Source organism: Musca autumnalis, unplaced genomic scaffold (genome assembly GCF_047663935.1).
Source record: "Musca autumnalis isolate F117 unplaced genomic scaffold, ASM4766393v1 scaffold_3, whole genome shotgun sequence".
In the NCBI taxonomy this organism is placed as follows: Eukaryota; Metazoa; Arthropoda; class Insecta; order Diptera; family Muscidae; genus Musca; species Musca autumnalis.
In genome coordinates this window covers 204,462,735-204,485,706 of record NW_027411866.1, presented here as the reverse complement: position 1 = coordinate 204,485,706, position 22,972 = coordinate 204,462,735, and the positions used below count along the sequence as shown (strand labels likewise).

General features: G+C 28.1%; 1 protein-coding gene and 1 long non-coding RNA gene across 4 annotated transcripts in view; one reads left to right on the top strand and one right to left on the bottom strand.

The window, feature by feature from the left end:
- Positions 1–21,255, top strand: part of mew (multiple edematous wings) — a 228,825-nt gene extending 207,570 nt beyond the window's left edge. For all 3 annotated transcript variants that reach the window (XM_073976368.1, XM_073976367.1, XM_073976369.1), the window contains 7 exons: positions 4,765–4,871; positions 5,226–5,359; positions 12,627–14,014; positions 14,081–14,223; positions 14,291–14,635; positions 19,201–19,887; positions 20,056–21,255. In XM_073976368.1, coding sequence (XP_073832469.1) covers positions 4,765–4,871; positions 5,226–5,359; positions 12,627–14,014; positions 14,081–14,223; positions 14,291–14,635; positions 19,201–19,887; positions 20,056–20,301 — 3,050 coding nt within the window. In that variant the 3' untranslated portion in view covers positions 20,302–21,255. The remainder of the gene's footprint in view (positions 1–4,764; positions 4,872–5,225; positions 5,360–12,626; positions 14,015–14,080; positions 14,224–14,290; positions 14,636–19,200; positions 19,888–20,055) is intronic.
- Positions 1–22,972, bottom strand: part of LOC141398749 (uncharacterized) — a 117,216-nt gene that overhangs the window by 84,068 nt on the left and 10,176 nt on the right. The gene's annotated exons all lie outside the window — the stretch shown is intronic.

Below are 22,972 nucleotides of genomic sequence, written 5' to 3'. Positions count from 1 at the left end.
TATTTTTAATTATTTTTTGTTTAGAAAAAATATTTATTATTAATTAAAATAAATATTCAAATTATTTTCAAAACGAAAAATAATTAAAAAATCTTAATAGTAAATGTTTAGTTTTAATTTCACTTATTTATTTAAAATTATTTTTTTTTATTTTTTATAACATCTTTTTAATTTAAAATTTATATTAAGTATTTATTTATTGGCATTTGATTCTTTTTTAATTTAAAAAAAATAATGTAAATATTTTTTTAAATAAATAAATAAATAAATAAATAAATAACTAAATAAATAAATAAATAAATAAATAAATAATTAAATAAATAAATAATAAATAAATATTTAAATAAATAAATACATAAATAAATAAATAAATAAATAAGTAAATAAATAAATAAATAAATAAATAAATAAATAAATAAATAAATAAATAAATAAATAAATAAATAAATAAATAAATAAATAAATAAATAAATAAATAAATAAATAAATAAATAAATAAATAAATAAATAAATAAATAAATAAATAAATAAATAAATAAATAAATAAATACATAAATAAATAAATAAATAAATACATAAATAAATAAATAAATAAATAAATAAATAAATAAATAAATAAATAAATAAATATATAAATAAATAAATAAATAAATAAATAAATAAATAAATAAATAAATAAATAAATAAATAAATAAATAAATAAATAAATAAATAAATAAATAAATAAATAAATAAATAAATAAATAAATAAATAAATAAATAAATAAATAAATAAATAAATAAATAAATAAATAAATAAATAAATAAATAAATATAAATAAATGAAATTAAAAAAGAATATATTTTTAATCCTTTTTGGTTTAGAAAAAAAATTTATTATTAATAATTAAAATAAATATTCAAATTATTTTCAAAACGAAAAATAATTAAAAAAAACTTAAAAATAAATGTGTTTTTTTTTTAATTTCAATTATTTATTTATAATTAATTTTTGTATTTTTTATAACATCATTTTAATTTAAAATTTATATTAAGTATTTATTTGTTGGCATTTGATTCTTTTTAATTTAAAAAAAATAATATAAAAACTTAATATTTTTATTAAAAAATACAATAAAATAAATAAAAAGAAAATAAATATAGGTATTCACGTTTCAACATCTTGAAATTATTTTCTTAATTTTTTATATTTTCTAATTATTTTCACTAGTTATATATTTATTTTTTTTTAATCAATTTGTATTTTTTAATTAAAAAAGTGAATAATTATTGTCAAATCTGACAAATCGTGTTATTAATTTTTTGATAATAATTGTTCATGTAAATATTTTAAAATAAATATTTTTTTTATTTTTATAATTAATTTTTATTTTATTATTTATTTCAAAAATTAATTTAAATATTTTAGAATAATTTAATTTTTTAGTTTTAACACTTTTTAACTGAAACTTAAGTTAATTTAATTTATTAAAAGATTGAACTAGTTTCATGAAAATTAAAAAAAAAAAAACAGTTAAAAAAATTATAGAAAACAATAAAATAATCATAATTATTTAATAAAAATAAGCAATCTTTAAAATTTTTAATTATTTTTTGTTTTGAAATTAACTCTATTTTTAAACTGAAAATTAAAAAAAAAAACAGTTTTAAAAAAAATTATAAAAAATAATATAATCATAATTATTTAATTAATCAACAAAAATATGCAATCTCAAAAATTTTTAACTATTTTTTTTTTTTTTTTGAAATAAAATATATTTTTAAATTATTTTTTCGAGTTAAAAAAAATATTTTCAAATATTGGCATTTAAATTATTTTTTTCATTTTAAAACTAAATTTTAATTATGAAAATTTTAAAACGTTAAGAGTTTTATTAAAAAAACACATAAAAATACATATAAATAAAAATAATTACTAACTTTCCTAAATATTAAAATTATTTTCTTAATTTTTTAATTTTAGTAATTATTTTCAATAGTAAATTAATTGCATTTTTATGTTATTTTTTCGAGTTAAAAAAGTACTTTCAAATTTTATTTATTTCAATATTACAAATATTGGCATTTAAATTATTTCTTCATTTTTAATTTTTAAACTAAATTTTAATTATGAAAATTAATTTTAAAACGGTAAGAGTTTTATTAAAAAACACATAAAAATACATATAAATAAAAATAAGTACTAACTTTTCTAAATCTAAAAATTATTTTCTTAATTTTTTAAATTTAGTAATTATTTTCACTAGTTATATATTTATTATTATATTTTTAATTAATTTGTATTTTTAGTTGTAGTGAATAAATTTTGGTGAATTATTATTTTCACATTTAAAATAATATTTCTTTGTGTTATTCACTTTTTAATATTTTTGTTCATATAAATATTTTAAAATTGATTAAGAAAATTAATAATTTGTTTTTATTTTTAAATTATTTTTTTTTTTTAATAATTTTTTATTTCATTTTGAAACTAGACGTAATTTATTTTGGACATTAATTTAAATATTTAAAAACACAATAAAAACCCCTTGGTAAACATCGCTAATTTTCCCAATAATAAATTAAAGTTGTTTTAATAAAATCGAAAATTTTAGTTAATTCGATTTTAAAAAAGCTTAAATTGAATAATTATTTCTTTTTACCATTTTATCCATTACCCATTTTTTTACATATTAGAATCTTGAAGATTAATTTTAAAGCATTACTATTTGCAGTATTAAAAAACATTTTTATATTATTATTTATTATTATTTTTTTATTTTTTTAATTTCAATTTACTTCTTTTTTATTTTCTAATATTTTTAGTAAAATTTTAATTTTTTATTATTTTTAATATATATTGTTGTTTTATTAAAAAGGCGAACATTTATTTTTTTAATTAATTTAATTATTATTTTTTTATTTTAAATATTTTCCTGTATTATTTTTTAAGTAATTAATACATTTTTATATATATTTAAATTTTAAAATTAATAAATATATTATTTGTATAATTAATTTTTAATTTACTTTTTTAAATTAATTTTCAAAACATAGATTATTTATTTTAAAAATTTATTTAAATATTTTATATTACATATATTTAAATTTTAAAATTTATTAAAATACTAATAAATTTATTATTTATATAATTAATTTTAAATCACTTTTTAAATTCATTTTTAAAATATAGGCTATTTATTTTAAAATTCTATTTAAATATCTGATATTATATTTTAATCTTTTTATAACTTTATTCGGCTCGAGGTCATGTAAAATAAAAACAAAATTTTAAGTTTTCAGATTTTTATTAATTTAGATGATTAAAATACTTATATAAAAATACTTGTAATATTAAAATGAAAATAAATTAAAATCTAGAAATTATTATTCACATTAAAAAAATATCAAGAATAATTTAAAAAATTAAAAAATATATATGATGTGTAGAGAAACAAATTAAAAAATGTAGAAATATATTTTAAAAAATGTAGAAATAAGTTAAAATCTAGAAATAATTATTCACTTTAAAAAATATATCAAAAATAATTTAAAAAATTAAAAAATTATTTATGATGTATATAGAAACAAATTAAAAAATATAAAAAGAAAAAAAAAATATAGAAATATAAATTGTTTATTAAGAAAAATAGTTTCAAACTGTTGCTGAAAATAATTCAAATATAAATAAAAGTACTCACTTTTTAAATTTGGAATATTTTATCTTAAAAATTAACCTAAAAATAACAAATAACTAACTACAAAAAGTAATTAAGAGAAGAAAGGAGACAATTTTATGGTCTTGAATATTTATTATGATAACGTTTTGAAAATTCATTAATATATTTTATTTAAATTTAATTTATAAAAAACTAGCGGACCCGGCGAACTTCGTCTCGCTATTAAGGAATAAAATTTCATACAAAAACTCAATTTTCGATTTTTCCCATTTTCCGACTTTTCCAGAGAGATTTTCCAAAATTTTCTTCCGTAAAGACCTTCTCCTCGAAAATACGAATAACTGACAAAAAAATTTACAGAAATCGGCCTAACCGTTCTCATTTTATGAATTACTATACATTTTTTACACCATTTTTATATATATATATAGATTTCATAAGGTTAAAAAAACAGTTTATTTATTTAAATTTGTTAGGAAATTATATAAAAAATGCATTTAAACATTTTAATAAATGTCGATTCTTATTCGTTACACCCCATTACACACACATTTTGTAGAAACAAACAGCGAAATTACACTCTCTACAAGCGAACAACATTTACACTCCACACTAAATTACATTTCTCCCCACACACACACACACTCAAACACATAAAAAACAATGTAAATTTAACATAATTTCTTCCCCCACAACAACAACAAATTACACTACAACACCCCCACACTACTCCCCCTTCCCCACTCTCAAAAGAAAATTAATCAAAAAAATATTTGACACATCAGAATTATTTAATTTACATAAATTATCATTTGTTATTTTTATTTTGTTGTAATTTATTTTTTAAATTAATTTCGATGTTATATGTTGTAATATTCCCCCACCACCCACACGCCCCACACAATTTAAACAAAAAAACATAAACCAACCAACAAAACTCATCTCTATCTCTGTTAATATCGTAACATAATGTTAGCGCCCTCTATATTTCTCACTCATTTTTTTTTTCATAACATTCAATCATTTATCATTAACATTTATCATTTGTTTTTCTTTCTCTCTCTTGTTTTATCACTCGTGCCTTTTGTCACAATTATCATCACAGCATACGATAGTGATGATGTAGAGGAATTAATGGAACCTTCAGAGGATGAAATCAAAGAGGATCAATGGCTGGGTGTTACTGTACGGAGTCAAGGTTTAGGTGGCAAGGTATGTATTCGATATTCTTTATTTCTCTTTTAGCTATAAGATTTCTGGATTTTAATTTGGCATATGGAATGAAATGGGAAATATCCTAAGGGATATTTTTCTTAATAACTTCTTCCACTTCCCCGGGAATATAAAGAATTAAATTAAATATTGACTGCCTTAACCCATTAGTGCATGAATTTTACGAATATCTTGTTATGGGATATATCGGACGCCATGCACTTATGTTTCTTTGTCGAGTTTTTGAATATTTTCCCATTACCTTTCTGTTCCAAACAATGTCATTTTCCTATTCTATTTTTTAAATATTTTTCTAACTATTATTTTTTTCATTATTTCACCTTCCATTTCCAGGTTTTGGTCTGTGCCCATCGCTATATAACTAAAGTACGCGATAATCGTTATGGCCAAGGTCTATGCTATGTACTGACCAATGAGATGAGTTATGACGAAGTTTATGAGCCATGTAAAGGTCGCACTGTGCAAAGGTTTGTATTGGGTTTTTGGTGTAGTTTGTTTTTAGCCATCTCGCCATGCCGTAGCCGTGGGGAGAATTAGGCATTGTTATGTTTTTTGCCAAAACATCATAAATTAAGTTATTATTTTTTAACACAATTATTGTTGTTGGAGTTTTGCCATTTGTTTTTTAGGCTTAGTTGGTTTTTTTGTTGGTAGGCCTGTTTTTTGCGATAAAAATGGGTTGATAACACAGCAGCATAATTTTTACCATAACGATCCATTCATTTTCATTTGGATACTCCATTTTTTAACTGTGGGATAATTTAAATGGTATTTTCAGTGATGAGGTCATTACATCATTCATAAGACAGAACAAAAAATCATGTTTGTATATTTTGCGATTTGTTTTAATCGTTACAATAATTACAGTTTGGAATAGTTTTTAGGAAGTTGTTTTTGTATCTTTTGGATAAGATTAATTTGTTTTATGGGAGCGTGAGAATTTTTTGGGAATATTTAAAAAGTAAAAAACACTGTATCCATTTTATATTGAGGTTTATTTGCAACAATCAGCAAATTCGTCTATGGTAAAACAATATTTTATAAATGCCTAAAAGTAGGCAACATTTTATAAATGCTATAAAGACTACACTGGCTCAATGAATGCTAAAATAACAATTAATCAAAAATTCTATACTCTCCACTAGAGTTGGGCAATCTAGTTCCCGGAGCGGATCGATCTTTCAAGTTCCTTTTACCAAAAGGAACTAGTTCCTTAATATAGTTCCATAGTTCCAAATAGTTCCGAGAGCAATATAGTTCAATGAATCTTTCTCTTTCGTCGTTCGTTCTGTTTCCTTCGTTCCCAATTGTTCCGAAAGCGATATAGTTCCATGAATCTTTCTGAATTATCGTTCTTTTTGTTTCCTCCGCTCCCAATAGTTCCGAGAGCGAAATAGTTCAGTTATCGTTTCTTTTGTTTTCATCGTTTGGTGGAATTGACATAATAATCATAATAATAATATATGAACTGCAGCGATGTTTTTTACGTTTATTTGCCAATGTCGCAAAATAAGAAAAATTAACGCAACGAAAAAAGATCGACGTAGGTGATAAATTAAAGGAACGAGGTGAACAAAATGAACTAAAGGAACTATATTAAAGCAAGAGCTGGATGTAGTTCCAATAGTTCCTTATTCGGAATAGTTCCTTGGAACTAGTTCGTTCCGGAACTACACAACTCTACTCTCCACCCTGAGACGATATAAAAATGTGTCCCTATATTCTTCATCACCATAAAATTTTCAGTTGATTTATGTCAGCTTTCTTGTTGAAAACCAGGTAGAACTTGTAGTATTTAATATAAAGCTTTCGGATTTGGTACCAACGTTTATATTACACCAATGAATATACCCCAAACATCTTAGAGAGTTCATGTGAGACTTCTTATCAATGAGTGCACCTCGATTAAGAGTAGCTTAATGTGTTGGAGATAATTTTTGGACAACATTACGCTGACATTTCGACAACATTACGTGATGTTGTCAGGACTGGGAATAGGGCTCTTATATATTGCAATATACTCCTAGTTTTAGTTTCTCTGGAAGCTAAAACTCCTTGTAGGCAATTCTAAATATACATATGTAGGTCCAGGTTTTGATATATCCTCCATATAACGATACCTCAAGATTTTTTTCTAATGTCAAAGGTTTTAGGTACATTTTCTAAACGAAATGGTAAAATGTTGGCAATTCTTTTCTCCTGGGAGTTACATTCTTAAAGAAAATGTTCATCATTTACAACGGTAACTGCTTATTTTGTCATATCAAGTTCGAAGATGGACTATATTAGCACACACAAATTCGTAAAAGTACTGTTTAAAAGCCGGTAGCTTTGAAAATCTTACAGCAGTTAGACGCCGCGATATAATTACGGAGATAATTACCCTATAAATGTAAAAAAATCTACGGCCACTAACTAAAATGGCTAGAGCGGAAGATATCTCTCAAAGGGAGTAGCCGATTTGGTTCAAACTTTGCACATAGCAAAAGTTCTTAAAAACTCAGATCAAATTCGCAGACAGACTACACCGAACCCCTCATTCCAGTACTTCCCATACAAAAGTTCAAATATTTCGGCATTAATACTGGTTGGGACCAATTCGTGGATAAATTTTAAAGTTTATTTTGGATACTCTGAACGGGTTTTATTATAAAATTTTTTATGGGTTCCTTATCAAAAATTTCTAACTCCAATTAGCTGTAAATTGGCATTTCTCTGTACAGTATTTTTTGTATTCAAAAATTTCAAGACTTCTTGTGCAGAAATGCCCAAAATGCAGGAAGCTTAAATTCGCTTACCTGCCCAACAAAGCGGATATCTTTAATATTGCTTACGTGCCTATGATGTGCAGCTATAAGCAATGTTAAAATAATAAAGTGAGAGTCATTTCATGCTCGGGATAGAATACGCTATATTTTTTACTTTGAATTCTCTTTTCCTGTGCTGTCTTTGTATTGCACACTTCTTGTCAATACAAAATCAGAGTTGTTGAATTTTGAGCTTGTTTTGAGTTCGCAAAAAACTAAATTTTTTTCTTGTGCAGCTATATACAAATTCTACAACCAAATTAAAATAAAATCACCAAAATGCTGATGCAGCTATGCCCAAAAAAATACAGCTATTGAATGTGCAGTAAAACATAATATATTGAAAGATATCTAGAGAATAGTTGCCTAAAAAAATAATTTTTGGTCAGAAAACGCCAAATTGAAGGTACGAATGATGCATGTAACCAGAAATTACTGTAAACACATTCTCAATTGGCATTTTGGAATCTATAGGACAGGAAACATCAGTATCAAACGTTTTTCAGATAGACTCTATTTTGTGGTGAGGGTTTTATAATTTAGTTTTTAAGACTTCTCTGTGAAAAGGAAATCTCCTCTGAAAAAATTATTTTCTTGACATATTTGCCTACTTACCAGTAATTTGACATATTAAGTTCCCCATAGACAGGAAATATCCTTATCAAATTTATTGACAAACCTATAGTCGTTCCAAATAAAATATACCATCCCAGCTATAAATTGGAAGATTGCTTTTTCAAAAATCACATTGTGGAGTCTTTTTAGAGTTCTTTTGGTGATCAAAAACTGATTAAGTCGCTTGTATGATCAGAAAGGGACTCGAAAGTGACTCCCTGTAATGATTAAAAAGAGTTCAATTTAAAATACAAAAACAAATGCGTAGCAATCACAAATAAATCATTGACGCGTTTGAAATGTGACTACTTTTTCGTTGTTTATTGTCACATTTTGATCTTCATGAAGATTAAACCAGTAAGAAAAGGGTCAAAGTCGGGCGGGGCCGACTATATGATACCCTACACCACTGTGAATATGTAAAATATATATCGGAGCTATATCCAGATCTAAACCGATTTTGATATAATTTGGCACATTTATTTCAAGACCGAATTCAGTCCGATTCCAAATATCATTGAAATCGGACTTATATAGTGTGTTTGGAGCTGATATATGGGTGCTATGTTCAAATCTGAACCGATTTCGATATAATTTGGCACATTTATTTCTAGACTGAATTCAGCCACACATTCCAAATTTCATCGAAATCGGAAATATATAGCGTGTTTGGTACAGAAAATACGTGCAATCGGCCGAAAATATATATGGGAGCTATATCCAAATCTGAACCGATTTCTATATAATTTGGCACACTTATTTCTAGACCAAATTCAGTCAAACATTCCAAATTTCATTAAAATCGGACGTATATAGAGTGATTGGTGCAGCACATACGTGAAATCGGGCGAACATATATATGGGAGCTATATCCAAATCTGAACCGATTTCGATATAATTTGGCACATTTATTTTTAGACCAAATTTAGTCACACATTCCAAATTTCATCGAAATCTGACATATATAGCGTGTGTGGTACAGAAAATACGTGAAATCGGCCGAAAATATATATGGGAGCTATATCCAAATCTGACCCGATTTCTATATAATTTGGCACACTTATTTGTAGACCGAATTCAGTCACACATTCAAAATTTCATCAAAATTGGACGTATATAGCGTGTTTGGTGCAGCAAATACGTGAAATCGGGCGAAAATATATATGGGAGCTATATCCAAATCTGAACCGATTTTCACCAAAAGCAATAGCGTTCTTCCTATGGCTAAAAAAGTTGTAGTCCCCAATTTTCAGCTGAATCGGACAAAAAATGCGACCTGTACGTTGTGAACAAAAATACATGGACAGACGGACAGACAGACGGACGGACATGCATAAATCGACTCAGAAAGTGATTATATGTATATCCCCAAAAGGAACTATGGGTCTATTTCGTTTCCTTTTGTATGTTACATACAAATGCACAAAGACATAATACCCCTTACCACTGTGTGGTGTAGGGTATAAAAATGCTTAAGCAAAAAAGGGTCATGCAGGTGTTTGAAAATTGATTATAATTATGTATCTTCTGATCATATTTTGAACAGTTAGGTGATTAAAAACTTATTGTTTTGTTTTTCTTTTGTTTGGTTGTAAATAATTCTCATATACACTTTCTACAAAACTTTGATATAAATTTAACGTATAATATAGACAAACACAACACATGTTCAGGTTTTGCCAAGTGAAATGAAGAAGCGGTATACTAACCACCGCGCAACACAAAAGGTAATTAAAAGAAATAACAAAGCAGAAAAGACAACAAAGCAAAGGAAAGAAACAAAAAAGAATAAAAAGAAAATTCTTTTAATTTATTTCGCCTAATAACAAGACTCATAAATGACTCCCTAAAGACTCGTAAACGATTATAAACATGACTCTAAAAAGACTCATTTGTGATTTGTTTAGAAGAGTCGCCTGAGGTTACGATTTCCTCCCGACAAAGGAGTCATTTATGATCAGAAAATGAGCTCATATTCTAGTTTTTTAATCGTGCAGTCGGATCAAAAAAGACTCGAATTTGATTAAAATTTTCCCAAAATGGTGGCTGGGATTATGATAAGAATTAAATTAAAAAATATAGTTTATAGGTGCTTTCAATTGATAAATAAAGGTTCTTCAAATAAAAATGATTCCCATAAAAGTGTGTATCAGTTGAAAGGAATGTATTTTCTAAGAAAGAATTTATTTTTATTAAAAAGATAACATTGGAACACTTTTACTCAGGTCAAAGGACCAATTTTCTTTTTGGCAGTCTGTCAAAGGACTCTATTTTTGTTTAAGTGCTGATTTTTGTAGATGGCCCACCTTTCTTCGGCCACAATTGTCAAAAAAGACCACCAGAAATTTCAAAAAGTAATATATTATTTTGGCAAATTAATACTCATACTCCTCCACAAAATTCCTCAATGATTTTTGGTCGAAATGTATTTAGCAGAAAACCATTGATTTAATATCAATATATTTTATAGACGCTAGGTCTAACAGATTTTATTAATTTCCCGTTAGAATCGAGCTTAATGACCGATGATTTTTTGCAAGTGAAAAAGGAAAGCCGACGATTCGAACCCACGCAACCACCATTATGTGACATGTTTCGCTGTTGGTGGTTGGCTTCTCTGTCACCAAACCATACATTAATAAAAGTACAGACTAAGAAATCCTCTCACCTAAATCCACTCACTGAGTGTGAATTGAGCCAGTTAAATATGCAAGCAATCAGGCTGATTTTTATTTATTTGAAATTTTTTCTATTAGGACGAAGATCAGTTTTACATTGATTTTTAATTTCTCATTAGAGTCGAGCTTAATGACCGATGATTTTTTGCAAGTGAGAAAGGAAAGCCCTTCGAACCCACAAAACCACCATTATGTGACCGGTTTCTGTTGAAAAAATGATGAAAGTCTCAATCTCTAGATGAAGGTCTCCCTCATACGAAAACAGTGATTTTGACGACATATTGAGTTATTAACTCATGAATATCAGATTTGGGGCGATTTCTATAAAAATCATAGAATTATCAGAAAATCCTTTATAAAAGCCGACGATATCATGCCGCTTTGAGTTAAATTTGAATTACCATTTTCTACTTTATTTTCGTCGAAGAGACATTCTCGTAGACCAATTTTCTAACATTTATGATACATGTGGTCAACTATGGTGGATTTGTCAGCATGATAATACTTAATTTTGTACTGCAAGGATAATTAAAAAATGAAACTTGAGCTAAAATACCAACTCTTTTCAATGACATTACTAATTTATCACTCCTAATCATATGGCTAACACTTGATATTTGCTTTCAGACAATTTTCGAAGCTCAGAAGAGATCTAACGAAATCAAAAAATCATTTAAAGCAGGTTCATAAAACGTTTTTATTGGAATATTTTTTGATTTTATCTGAAAGTTCTTTGTAACTTTTCCAGGTTGAGAATTGAACCCACGTTCCTTATAGAGCGGGTCAAATTACTTGTAGGATTTATCAGAATGGTCCATTCTATTAAACTATACCAAAAAGCTGCTCAATATTTGCATGTGTTGTAAAATTTTTCAATTTTATTTGATTTAAACCTATTTTGATGATCGCAAAAATTTGACACTTTTTTGTAAATTTTTTATTATAATTGGGATATTTTCCGAAAATATGGCAACATCGTTATGTTTTTTCTTTAAATTTCTTGAATCGTATGTATTCAACTTTTAAAATGTGCTACATAAGCATCATACATTCATTCATCTGTTCCTACAGTACCTTTGTGAGCCACAGTGATTTGTGGGTTCCTAAAAGTATGCAATATTTTAAATATGTATCTTTTCAATGGCGACCTATTCAAAAAGAGTTACTTTCAAACAAATTTGTTACATATTAAATATTTTCTTTTCTATTCATTTGCAATAAATTATTAAATTATTGGTGTCAAGGATATTTAATATTCTTTAAGAAAAAAATAACTAAAAATAAAACAATGCATGCAAAGAAGACATATCCTCCGCATGCGAATTAATGCGTGTCATTATGACATTTAGACAAGTAGCAGAGAAAAACCAACAAAGTGTGACATTATTACCATAATTCAGATCCTTGAGGCATATAGGAAAAGTAGATAACACACGTTGTGGGCCACATGAAATGATGCGTGAACAGATGGCATTTTCAGGTCAAATGGTAAAAAGGATTACAACAACAACGACAAAATGAAATGTGTTAAAGTATTATGAAAGCAAAACATTTATCTTATGAATTATGAGTTTTAGTGAATAAATTAATTTTACAAATTTCTTTTTTATGTCTTTCTCCCTCCCCTTTTGCAGAGCCCATGAAGATTATGGTTTCTGTCAAGTTGGTACCTCAGGCGCCTTGTTGGATGACAATACCATGGTTTTGGGTACCCCCGGTCCCTATACCTGGCGTGGTACAGTATTTGTTACCGAAATTGGTGGTGAATATTTGGAACGTGACAAGAACATGTACTATGGTGATCACTCGGATACCTCACAAATTGAAAAATATAGTTATTTGGGTATGGCTGTGACGGGAGGACGTTACTTTGGTGACCGTATGGCTTATGCTGCGGGGGCACCTCGTGCCAACGGCCATGGTCAGGTGGTGATATTTGATAAGGATAATCGTAATCCCATACCCATACATATGGTAATTGAAGGAGAACAATTTGCCTCGAGTTTTGGTTATGAACTGACCACAGCCGATATTAATGGTGACCAAAAACCCGATCTAATTGTGGCTGCACCATTCTATTTCAACAAATCGGAGGGTGGAGCTGTTTATATTTATCAAAATGTCAACGATAAGCTGCCGTATAAATATACTCTAAAATTGACTGGAACCTTTGAGAGTCGCTTTGGTTTGGCCTTGGCCAACATTGGTGATATTAACAAGGACACCTGTGAAGATTTGGCCATTGGTGCCCCCTATGAAGATGATGGTGTGGTCTATATCTATTTGGGTAGTCGTACTGGGTTGAGTACCAAGCCCTCGCAGAGAATTCAAGCCTCCGATTTGGGTTTAATGCCCAAGGCCATTAGGACTTTTGGCAGCTCCATTACAGGGGGTACAGATTTAGATGGCAATTCTTATCCTGATGTTGTGGTGGGAGCTTATAATTCCTCGGCCGTGGTGGCATTGCTTTCAAGACCCATCATTAGCATACAAACAAAATGGAAAAGTGATGAGCTGAAAAATATTGATCCCACAAAAGCTGGTTGCAAATCGGATTTTTCAAGCAACTTGACTTGTTTCACTTTTGAGGCATGCTGTTCCATTGATCCCTATGAGGAAACATCATCCAATATTGATTTAAAACTAATGTACACAGTGGAGGCGGAAACATTTGCCCCAAATAAGAAATTCTCTCGGGTCTTCTTTGATCGGGAAAATAAACGCAGCAATGTGATAAAACGTGAAGTCACCGTAAGGACAGATGGTCGTTTGTCATGTCATCGAGTTATTGGTTATATTAAGGAGAATACAAGGGATATTCAAAGTCCCATTAAATTTAAATTGAATTATACATTGGTGGAAACAAAATTGCCCGATTCAGGTTTGAAGGGTTTAAATCCAATTTTGGATCAAACTCAGGCAAATATTGAATTTGAAGGAACCTTCCAAAAGGATTGTGGAGATGATGATGTGTGTGAAAGTAATTTGAAATTGAGTGCCGAATTGGATTTGAATATGGAGAGTAAGTATTGGCATACAATTTATGTAGCTATTTATAGATATTAATTTATTTATGCTTGTCTTTTAGATGAAAACTATGCCTTGGTCTTGGGCGAACAAGAGGAGATACGTGTCAATGTTAATGTCAGCAATAGCGCCGATTCAGCCTATGAGACGCAGCTGTTTATTGTGCATCAAAAGAGTGTGGCCTATATTGCGGCCGTTAAAACGGTAAGTCCAATTGAATGTTTATATATGACATTTGTTTTATTAATATTGTATCTTCTTTTTTATGTAGAGCACCGCCATTTGCAGTCGCTTCAATGAAACTGTGGTAGCCTGCAGCCTTGGTAATCCCATGCGCCGTGGCTCTGCTGCCCAGGTCTCAATACGTTTCGATCCCAGCGGCTTGGAATTGGATGAACGCAACTTGACTTTTGATATCTTTGCCAATACCACTTCGAAATTGGTGGGTCCCGAGAAACCGGAGAAGAAATTGGATGTCCGTGTAATAAAGAGAGCTGGTTTGAGTCTACAAGGTTGGGCCCGTCCTGAACAGAGTTTCTATAGCGGAGAAATGCGTTTGGATAGCACCATGATGACAATGGAAGATATTGGCTCACAAGTTATGCACACCTATCAGGTAAGAAGAGGAATATTTTGTTAAATATTTATATATTTTTTTAAATTTTATATTTTTTAAATATTAAATATTTGGCTCGTAGAACCAAATGCCCATCAGGGGTATTTTTTGAGACTACAAATAAAATACTTTAAAAGCTTTTAAATTTAAATAATATTAAAATGACATTTAATTGGGAAAAATAGTTCATTTGTTAAATACGTGAAAATATGGTGCAAACAATTTTGGATCAAAGGACCAAATTTACACCTGAGTGTTTTAGGATTTCATGTTCAATTTTCTTTCAATTAAACTATATAATTCAACATATATAGAAGGACCTCCTAAGAAAGATTTCATCTGCTTTATGAACCATACTTGTGCTAGAGGGATCGAAGGACCATAATTTTCTTAAAGGCCCTCTTAGTACTTTATATACAAATTGGAAATTAAATTAAATAGAGACTAAAAATATTCCAAGTAAATATGTTGTCTAAATTTTCCTTTAAATATGTGGAAATGTTGGCGAGATGGGATCGAAGGACCAAATTAACAATTTGATTTTCTTCAAGACTACACATTAAATCTTTTTGTTGCTTCAAAATTAAATTCAAATTTAAACAGTACTTAACGTAGTTCATAATTGTTTACCTTAAATATGAGAAAATATGGTCTATAAAAGAATGGATCGAAGAACCAAATGTACGCTTAAGGGTTCGTAAGGGCTTTATATCAAACATTTGAAAATTAATCACATTTCGACCAGTTGTTAATTAAAAGTCATGACAGATTATATCTGCTAGATGGCTAATACTGTTGTTGATGGCTCGAAAGACCATATTTCTCTTCAAGATCGTGACAGAACCTCACATCAAATATTTGGTATTTTAATTAAAAAAATAGTGACTAAAAATAGACCAATTAAGAATTAAAATACTTTTCTTATAGTCGAAGATTTAATTTTTAAGAGATTTATTTAATTTTGTGTAAATACGGTCTAGGTAGGAGTGAAGTAATCTACGCTCTTTGAACTTTTTATAAATCCATATTCTTGAAAAAAAATTTTTTTTCAAAAATCCTCGTTCTTAAAAAATATTTTTTTTTCAAATATTCACTTCTTAAAAAAATATTTTTTTCAAAAATCCACGTTCTTTACAAAATATTTTTTTTTCAAAATCCATGTTCTTCACAAAATATTTTTTTTTTAAACCCAGGTTCTTCACAAAATATTTTTTTTTTTTTTTTTGAAAAATATTTTTTTGTTTTTTGAAAAATATTTTTTTTATTCACGTTTTGGATTTTTCTAAATACAGGTTAAAAAAATATTTTTCTCAAAAATCCACATTCTTAAAAACATATTATTTTAATCCACGCTCTTGAAAAAAAAATTATTTTAAAAATCTACGGTCTTGAATAAATATTTTTTTTAAAAATCCTCGTTCTTCAAAAACTACTTTTGTTAAATTCTCGTTCTTGAAAAAAAAATATATATTTGAAACAAATCCACGTTCTTGAAAAAATATTTTTTTAAAATCCACGATATTGGAAAAAATATTTTTTTTTTTAAATTCACGTTCTCTCAAAAAATTTTAAGTTAACGTTCTTTTAATTTTTTTTTGTAAAAAATCCACATTCGTGGTAAAAAATATTTTTTAATTCCACGTTCTTCAAAAAATATTTTTTTTTTCAAAAATCCACGCTCTTAAAAAATATTTTTTTAGAAAACAACGTTCTTTGAACTTTTTTTAAATCAACATTTTTGGAAAAAAAATTTTGAAATCCAGATTTTTGGAAAAAATATTTTTGAATATCTTGGAAAAAATATTATTTTAAAAAATCCAGGTTCTTAGAAAAAAAAAATTTTAAAAAATCCACGTTCTTAGATAAAAATATTTTTTAAAAAATCCACGTTGTTGGAAAAGATATTTTTTAAAAAATCCACGTTGTTGGAAAAGATATTTTTTAAAAATCCACGTTGTTGGAAAAGATATTTTTTTAAAATATCCACGTTGTTGGAAAAGATATTTTTTAAAAAATCCACGTTCTTAGAAAAAATAATATTTTAAAAATTCCACGTTCTTAGAAAAAATATTTTTTAAAAAATCCACGTTCTTAGATAAAAATATTTTTTAAAAAATCCACCTTCTTAGAAAAAAATATTATTTTAAAAAATCCACGTTCTTGAAAAAATATTATTTTAAAAAATCCACGTTCTTGAAAAAATATTATTTTAAAAAATCCAAGTTCTTGAAAAAATATTATTTTAAAAAATCCACGTTCTTGAAAAAATATTATTTTAAAAAATCCACGTTCTTGAAAAAATATTATTTTAAAAAATCCACGTTCTTGAAAAAATATTATTTTAAAAAATCCACGTTCTTGAAAAAATATTATTTTAAAAAATCCACGTTCTTGAAAAAAACATTTTTTAAAAAATCCACGTTCTTGGAAAAAATATTATTTTAAAAAAATCCAAGTTCTTGGAAAAATTATTTTTTAAAAAATCCATGTTATTGGAAAATGTATTTTTTTTTTAGAAAATCCACGTTTTTGTAAAAAATATCTTTTAAAAAATCCACTTTCTTGGAAAAATATTTTTTAAAAAGTCCACGTTCTTAGAAAAAATATTTTTTAAAAAATCCACGTTGTTGGAAAAAATATTTTTTAAAAAATCTAGGTTCTTTGAAAAAATATTATTTTAAAAAATCCACGTTCTTGGAAAAAAATATTTTTTTAAAAAATCCACGTTCTTGGAAAATATATTTTTTAAAAAATCCAGGTTCTTTAGAAAAATATTATTTTAAAAAATACACATTCTTGGAAAAAATATTTTTTTAAAAAATCTACGTTCTTGGAAAATATATTTTTTACAAAATCCACGTTCTTGGAAAAAATATTTTTTAAAAAATCCACGTTCTTGGAAAAAAATATTTTTAAAAAAAATCCAAGTTCTTGGAAAACATATTTTTTAAAAAATCCACGTTCCTGAAAAAATATTTTTTTTTAAATCCTCGTTCTTCAGAAAATTTTTTTTAAATTCTCGTTCTTCAAAAAATTTTTTTTTTTAATTCTCGTTCTTGAAAAAATATATTTTTTAAAAAATCCAAGTTCTTGAAAAAATATTTTTTTAAACCCACGATATTGGAAAAAATATTTTTTTTAATACACGTTCCTTTCAAAAAAATATATTTTTTTAAAAAATTCAAGTTCTTGAGAAAATATTTTTTTAAATCCACGATATTGGAAAAAATATTTTTTTTAATTCACGTTCTTTTCAACAAATTTTAAATGTACGTTCTTGTAAAAAATATTTTTCTTTAAATCAACGTACTTGGTAAAAATATTTGTTTTTTAATTCCACGTTCTTGGTAAAAATATTTTTTTTTTTTCATTCCACTTTGGTAAAAAAATATTTTTTTGAAAAATCCACATTCTTAGAAAAATTATATATATTTTAATCTAAAGGGGAGTACACACCATCATTCAAAACTGACAGTCAACGAACTATTACGACAATTTTCTGGCAAATAAAAGTTTTTGTTTAGCTGAAAATGTTTGAAATGCATTATGTAATGTATTATTTACAGATTAGGAAAGTAATTGTTCAGCTAGGTTTTGATATTAACGAAATAGGACTCGATGACTGTCAGTTTTGTTGATCAGTGTGTACTATGCTTAAGTGCTTGGATTTCTTACTTGGATAAAATATTTGTTTAAAAAATCCACGTCTTTGGAAGAAATGTTTTTTTTTTAATTCACATACTTGGAAAATATATTTTTTTAAAAATACACGTTTTGGAAAAATATTTTTTAAAAATACACGTTCTTGGAAAAATATTTTTTTTTTTAATCCACGTTCTTGAATAAATATATTTTTTGAAATTCACCCTCGTGGAAAAAATATTTTTTTTTTAAATCCACGTTCATGAATATATTTCTTTTAAATATTTTTTAAATCCACGTTCATGGAAAAAATATATTTTTTTTTAAAAAATTCACGTACTTGGAAAAAATATTTTTCAAAAAATCCACGTTCTTGGAAAATATCCAATTCTAGCCAACTCGAAGGACCAAATATAAGTTTTTTCTCAAATATATCGACACCTCCAAATAATAGTATGCTAAGTCTAAAAAGTGAGTTTTGCAGGAGAAGCTCTCAAAGTGTGGACATTTTTTTGAACTTCAGTACTATGCTAAGTCAATATTTGTTTATAACTTCTGTTCGGATTGACCGATCATTACCAAAATTTGACAGAATTTATGTTAAAGGACGTTCGACACCTCCAAATAATAGTTTGCTAATTCTGAACAGTGAGTTTTGCAGGACAAGCTCTAAAAGTTTGGAAATTTCTTTGACCCTCAGTACTATGCTAAGTAAATATTTGTTTATAACTTCTGTTGGGATTGTCCGATTATTACCAAAATTTGACAGAATTTAAGTTAAAAGAAGCTAAATATAAAAATGTAAAGAACTTGAAAACATGCTAAGTCGACTTAGCATACTATTGTTTGGAGGCGTCGATATGCTTTTTAATTTTTTATTTTCATCATTAGTCCTAATTATATTCCCTCTTTTTCTTTTACAGATCTACAATGAAGGTCCCTGGAAGGCACCCAAGGTCCAACTCACCATCTATTGGCCCCACCAAATCACAAGCGAGAAAGATAAACGTGACAAATGGCTATTGTATCTCGAAGAAATGCCAATTATCGATAATGTACGACAAGGAGAATGTTTTGTCTCGTCGGAATATGTAAATCCGCTTAAACTTCAATCGAAATCGAAAACGAATCTGGTGGTAGATGATTTACTGCTAGGACCAGCACCCTACATGATGAGACCTTTCAATAAGACACAATTTGCCCATCGAATGTATATGGAAAAGTCGAGTTATAGTAGTAGTAAACAGGAAGTGACCCAGGAAGAATCATCATCTGGGGGTATTTTAAATCGTTTAAGACGTGACACGCTAACACGTATCATACGGCCCGAACGTTTTATGGATTTCCGTGGTGATCATAAAAATAAAAAACGTGATATTGTCGAATTGGATTGTACAAAAGCCACAGCGAATTGTATTAAAATACAATGTGATATTTATAATATGCCAGCAAATACTGAGGCTTATGTTCACATCAAGGCACGCCTTTGGAATTCAACATTGGTCTCGGAACATCCACGAGCAGATGCAGTAAGGATAATTTCAACGGCCCATGTTGAAATACCCAAGGAATTTAGTGTAGAACAAACACAAACGTCGGAACCACTGACGGTAAGTAAAAAGTTGAAAATTGAGATTGGGTTTCTTCAATCTGAGTCAGTTTTGTTACAGAATGCCTTTATCATTTTCGAACATAACTTGAACGAAGCTTCTCCTTGCTTTTACACACTTTTAATTTTCATAAATTAATTTATTTCCTCTTCTTTTTTCCCTTTCCAGGTGGAAACACGTGCCTATCCCGAACTAAGCGGCCAGCAAAGAGATACAGCAACACCGCTGTGGATTATCATTTTGGCCATTATTGGTGGCCTGCTGCTGTTGGCCCTATTCACATATGCCATGTGGAAGTGTGGCTTCTTCAAACGAAGAAGACCTGATCCCACGCTTAGCGGTAATTTGGAGAAAATGAATGAGGAGAAACCATTCTTGAATTCATCACAGAAAAATAATCTGCGAGGTTTCTAACAAGAAGGGACAGTTGGGTGGGATTTAATGCAGCAACAAAAATTGAAGCCTGAAACGGCTGAACCACCCAAAATTTGCTGTAGCACAACAACAACAACAAAGGATAGTGATACTTATGATTTTTGGCAAACATTTCAACAACAGCAACAAAATAACAACAATAATAATAACAACAACAACAATTACAACTATAATAGTTGTAATATGAACAATGAGGCCTGTGTTATAGACTGGGGCTCTTTGTAGGGCCATATTTAATAAAATCCAGAAAAAGGAAGCCGGGAAGCCATATTATCCTCCCCACTTCATTACCCAAAAAAAAATGAAAATCGCCCATAACCATTCATCCAAATCCTTCATTTACACGCTAACTACACGCTACAAGAAGACAACCCACACATAATGCAAATGCAAATTTGTTCACCTGTGCCATTTTTTATAAAACTACAAAGCAAAATAAAAAAACAAAACGGGGGTTATCTACAACAGAATACGCTAAACTTATTACTTAATTTAATAAATACACTATTTAAGCACATTTTCTGTTTTAAGTAAAATTTTTGTATATAATTTTTTTTTTTTGTTTTTGGTAATTTGTAATAATTATTAATTGCTAAGTTAAATATTTGTTCATTATTTTAATACGTATAATTAATTTTAATTTAATTTAATTTCCACATTAGGTTAGCAAAGCTGAAAATGAGAAATTTTCTAAAAATTTGTCATTTTTTTCGAAAAAACAAAATATTTTGCTTAGATCAAAGAAAACCAACACAACAACAAAAACAAGTAACAAGTAATTAAAATAATTAAGATAATTTTTGTTTTGTAAAAAAATAAATGTATTTTTGTAATTTACTACTACTATATAGAAATTATGTATTTTAGGTATTTTAATTCGTATGTTTATTAAAAGTGATTTTGAAATGAAGAAAAAAAGAATGAAAAAACCAATAACTGCCTTTTAAAAATTTCCACCATAATGGGGTATAGTAGAACACAAAGAAACCTATTCCAAAAGGAGAAAACATTTATTACAATTCGAGAATTTAAAGAAAACAATACCATTTTCCCATGTAATTCGATTAATAATTCATTTCAGTTATAATTCGAAACATTGCCCTTGTAATTTGAGAATTCCAATTGAATTTCGTATAATTTCATTTATAAATTGAATTTTTAAATTTATAATTCGAATTTTTCCATTTGTAATTCGAAATATTAAATGGAGTACTTCGAATTTTTCCATTTGTAATTATTCTTTATTTCATTTGAAATTAAAATTGTTTATTTGAAAATGTTGCCTATTTTGGGCGAAGATAATTTTCATATTAATTTTAATTAATTCCTTGCAAAAAATATTCGGTCATTAAGCTTGACTCTAATGAGAAATTATTTAAAATGTCTATCCTGTCCACAAATAAGGTCAAAAAAATATATATAGAAATGTATTCAAGCGGCTGACAACCTTATATGGGGATAAATCAAAGTGTGGACCTATGTTGATACATAATTGTTGGTGGAGACCACTGGGAACCTCAAATGTCGAATTACAAATAGTCCGGTTAACATTGTTGTTTAAATCCTCAAAACACCGAAAATCGGGAGGCACCGTTATTTGGAGGCTGTACCAAAACGTGGACCTATATTGACTGTTTTCCTTGGAGATGTTTTGTGACCACTGGGAACCTCAAACGTCAAATTACAGGTAGTTCGAATAAAAATTGTAGCTGAAATCCCCAAAATACCTCAAATCGGAAGGTACCGTTATATGGGGGCTATACCAAAATATGGACCTATTTTGACGGCTTTTGGTGGAGATGTTTTTGACCCCAAGCGTGAAATTACAAGTAGTTTGGTCAAAAATGTAGCTAAAATCCCCAAAATACCGAAAATCGGGAGCTACCGTTATATGGGGGCTACACCGAAACGTGGACCGATATAGCCCATCTTCGAACGTGACCTGCCTATGGAAAAAATACATTCTTTGAATTACATTAGAAAATGGTGTAAAGGAGTGTAAATGCTATTCAATCCTGTCCGATAGACATGTTCTAGGGGTTCCCTCTTCCAATTTTGCGACCTCTCTAAATCACGAAGATTTTTCCTGACACGGGTAGGGAAGGGGGGTTCCATCCTTAAATGAGCTAAAATGAGTCGGGCTATTTGTATATATACTTACTTACTTAGTTGGCTCATTACAGAACATTTGTTCCATAGACCGAACTAAGAAAAGATCTCCATTCCTCTCTGTTTTTCGCTTGACTTTTTGGAATACCGCGCCTTTCCATTTCATCATCCACATGTTTGCTCCATCGAAGCTTAGGCCTGCCAAATTCTGCGTGCACCGCCATGTGGCTCGAATTTATACGCCTTTTTAGCGGGTTCATCATCGTTCATTCTTATTATATGGCCTAGCCAACGCATTCGCTGCATCTCGATACGTTTAACTATATTGATGTCGTTGTATAGCAGATACAGCTCGTGGTTCATGCGACGTCGATATTCACCGTCAACGCAGATTGGTCCGTAGATCATTCAAAGAATTTTTCTCTCAAACACACCAAGCATTGCCATGTCTGCTTGCGCAAGTACCCAGGCTTCGGAGCCATACATCAGCACGGGTAGTATCAGTGCTTTGTAAAGCGTTATTTTTGTTTAACGAGTTGTG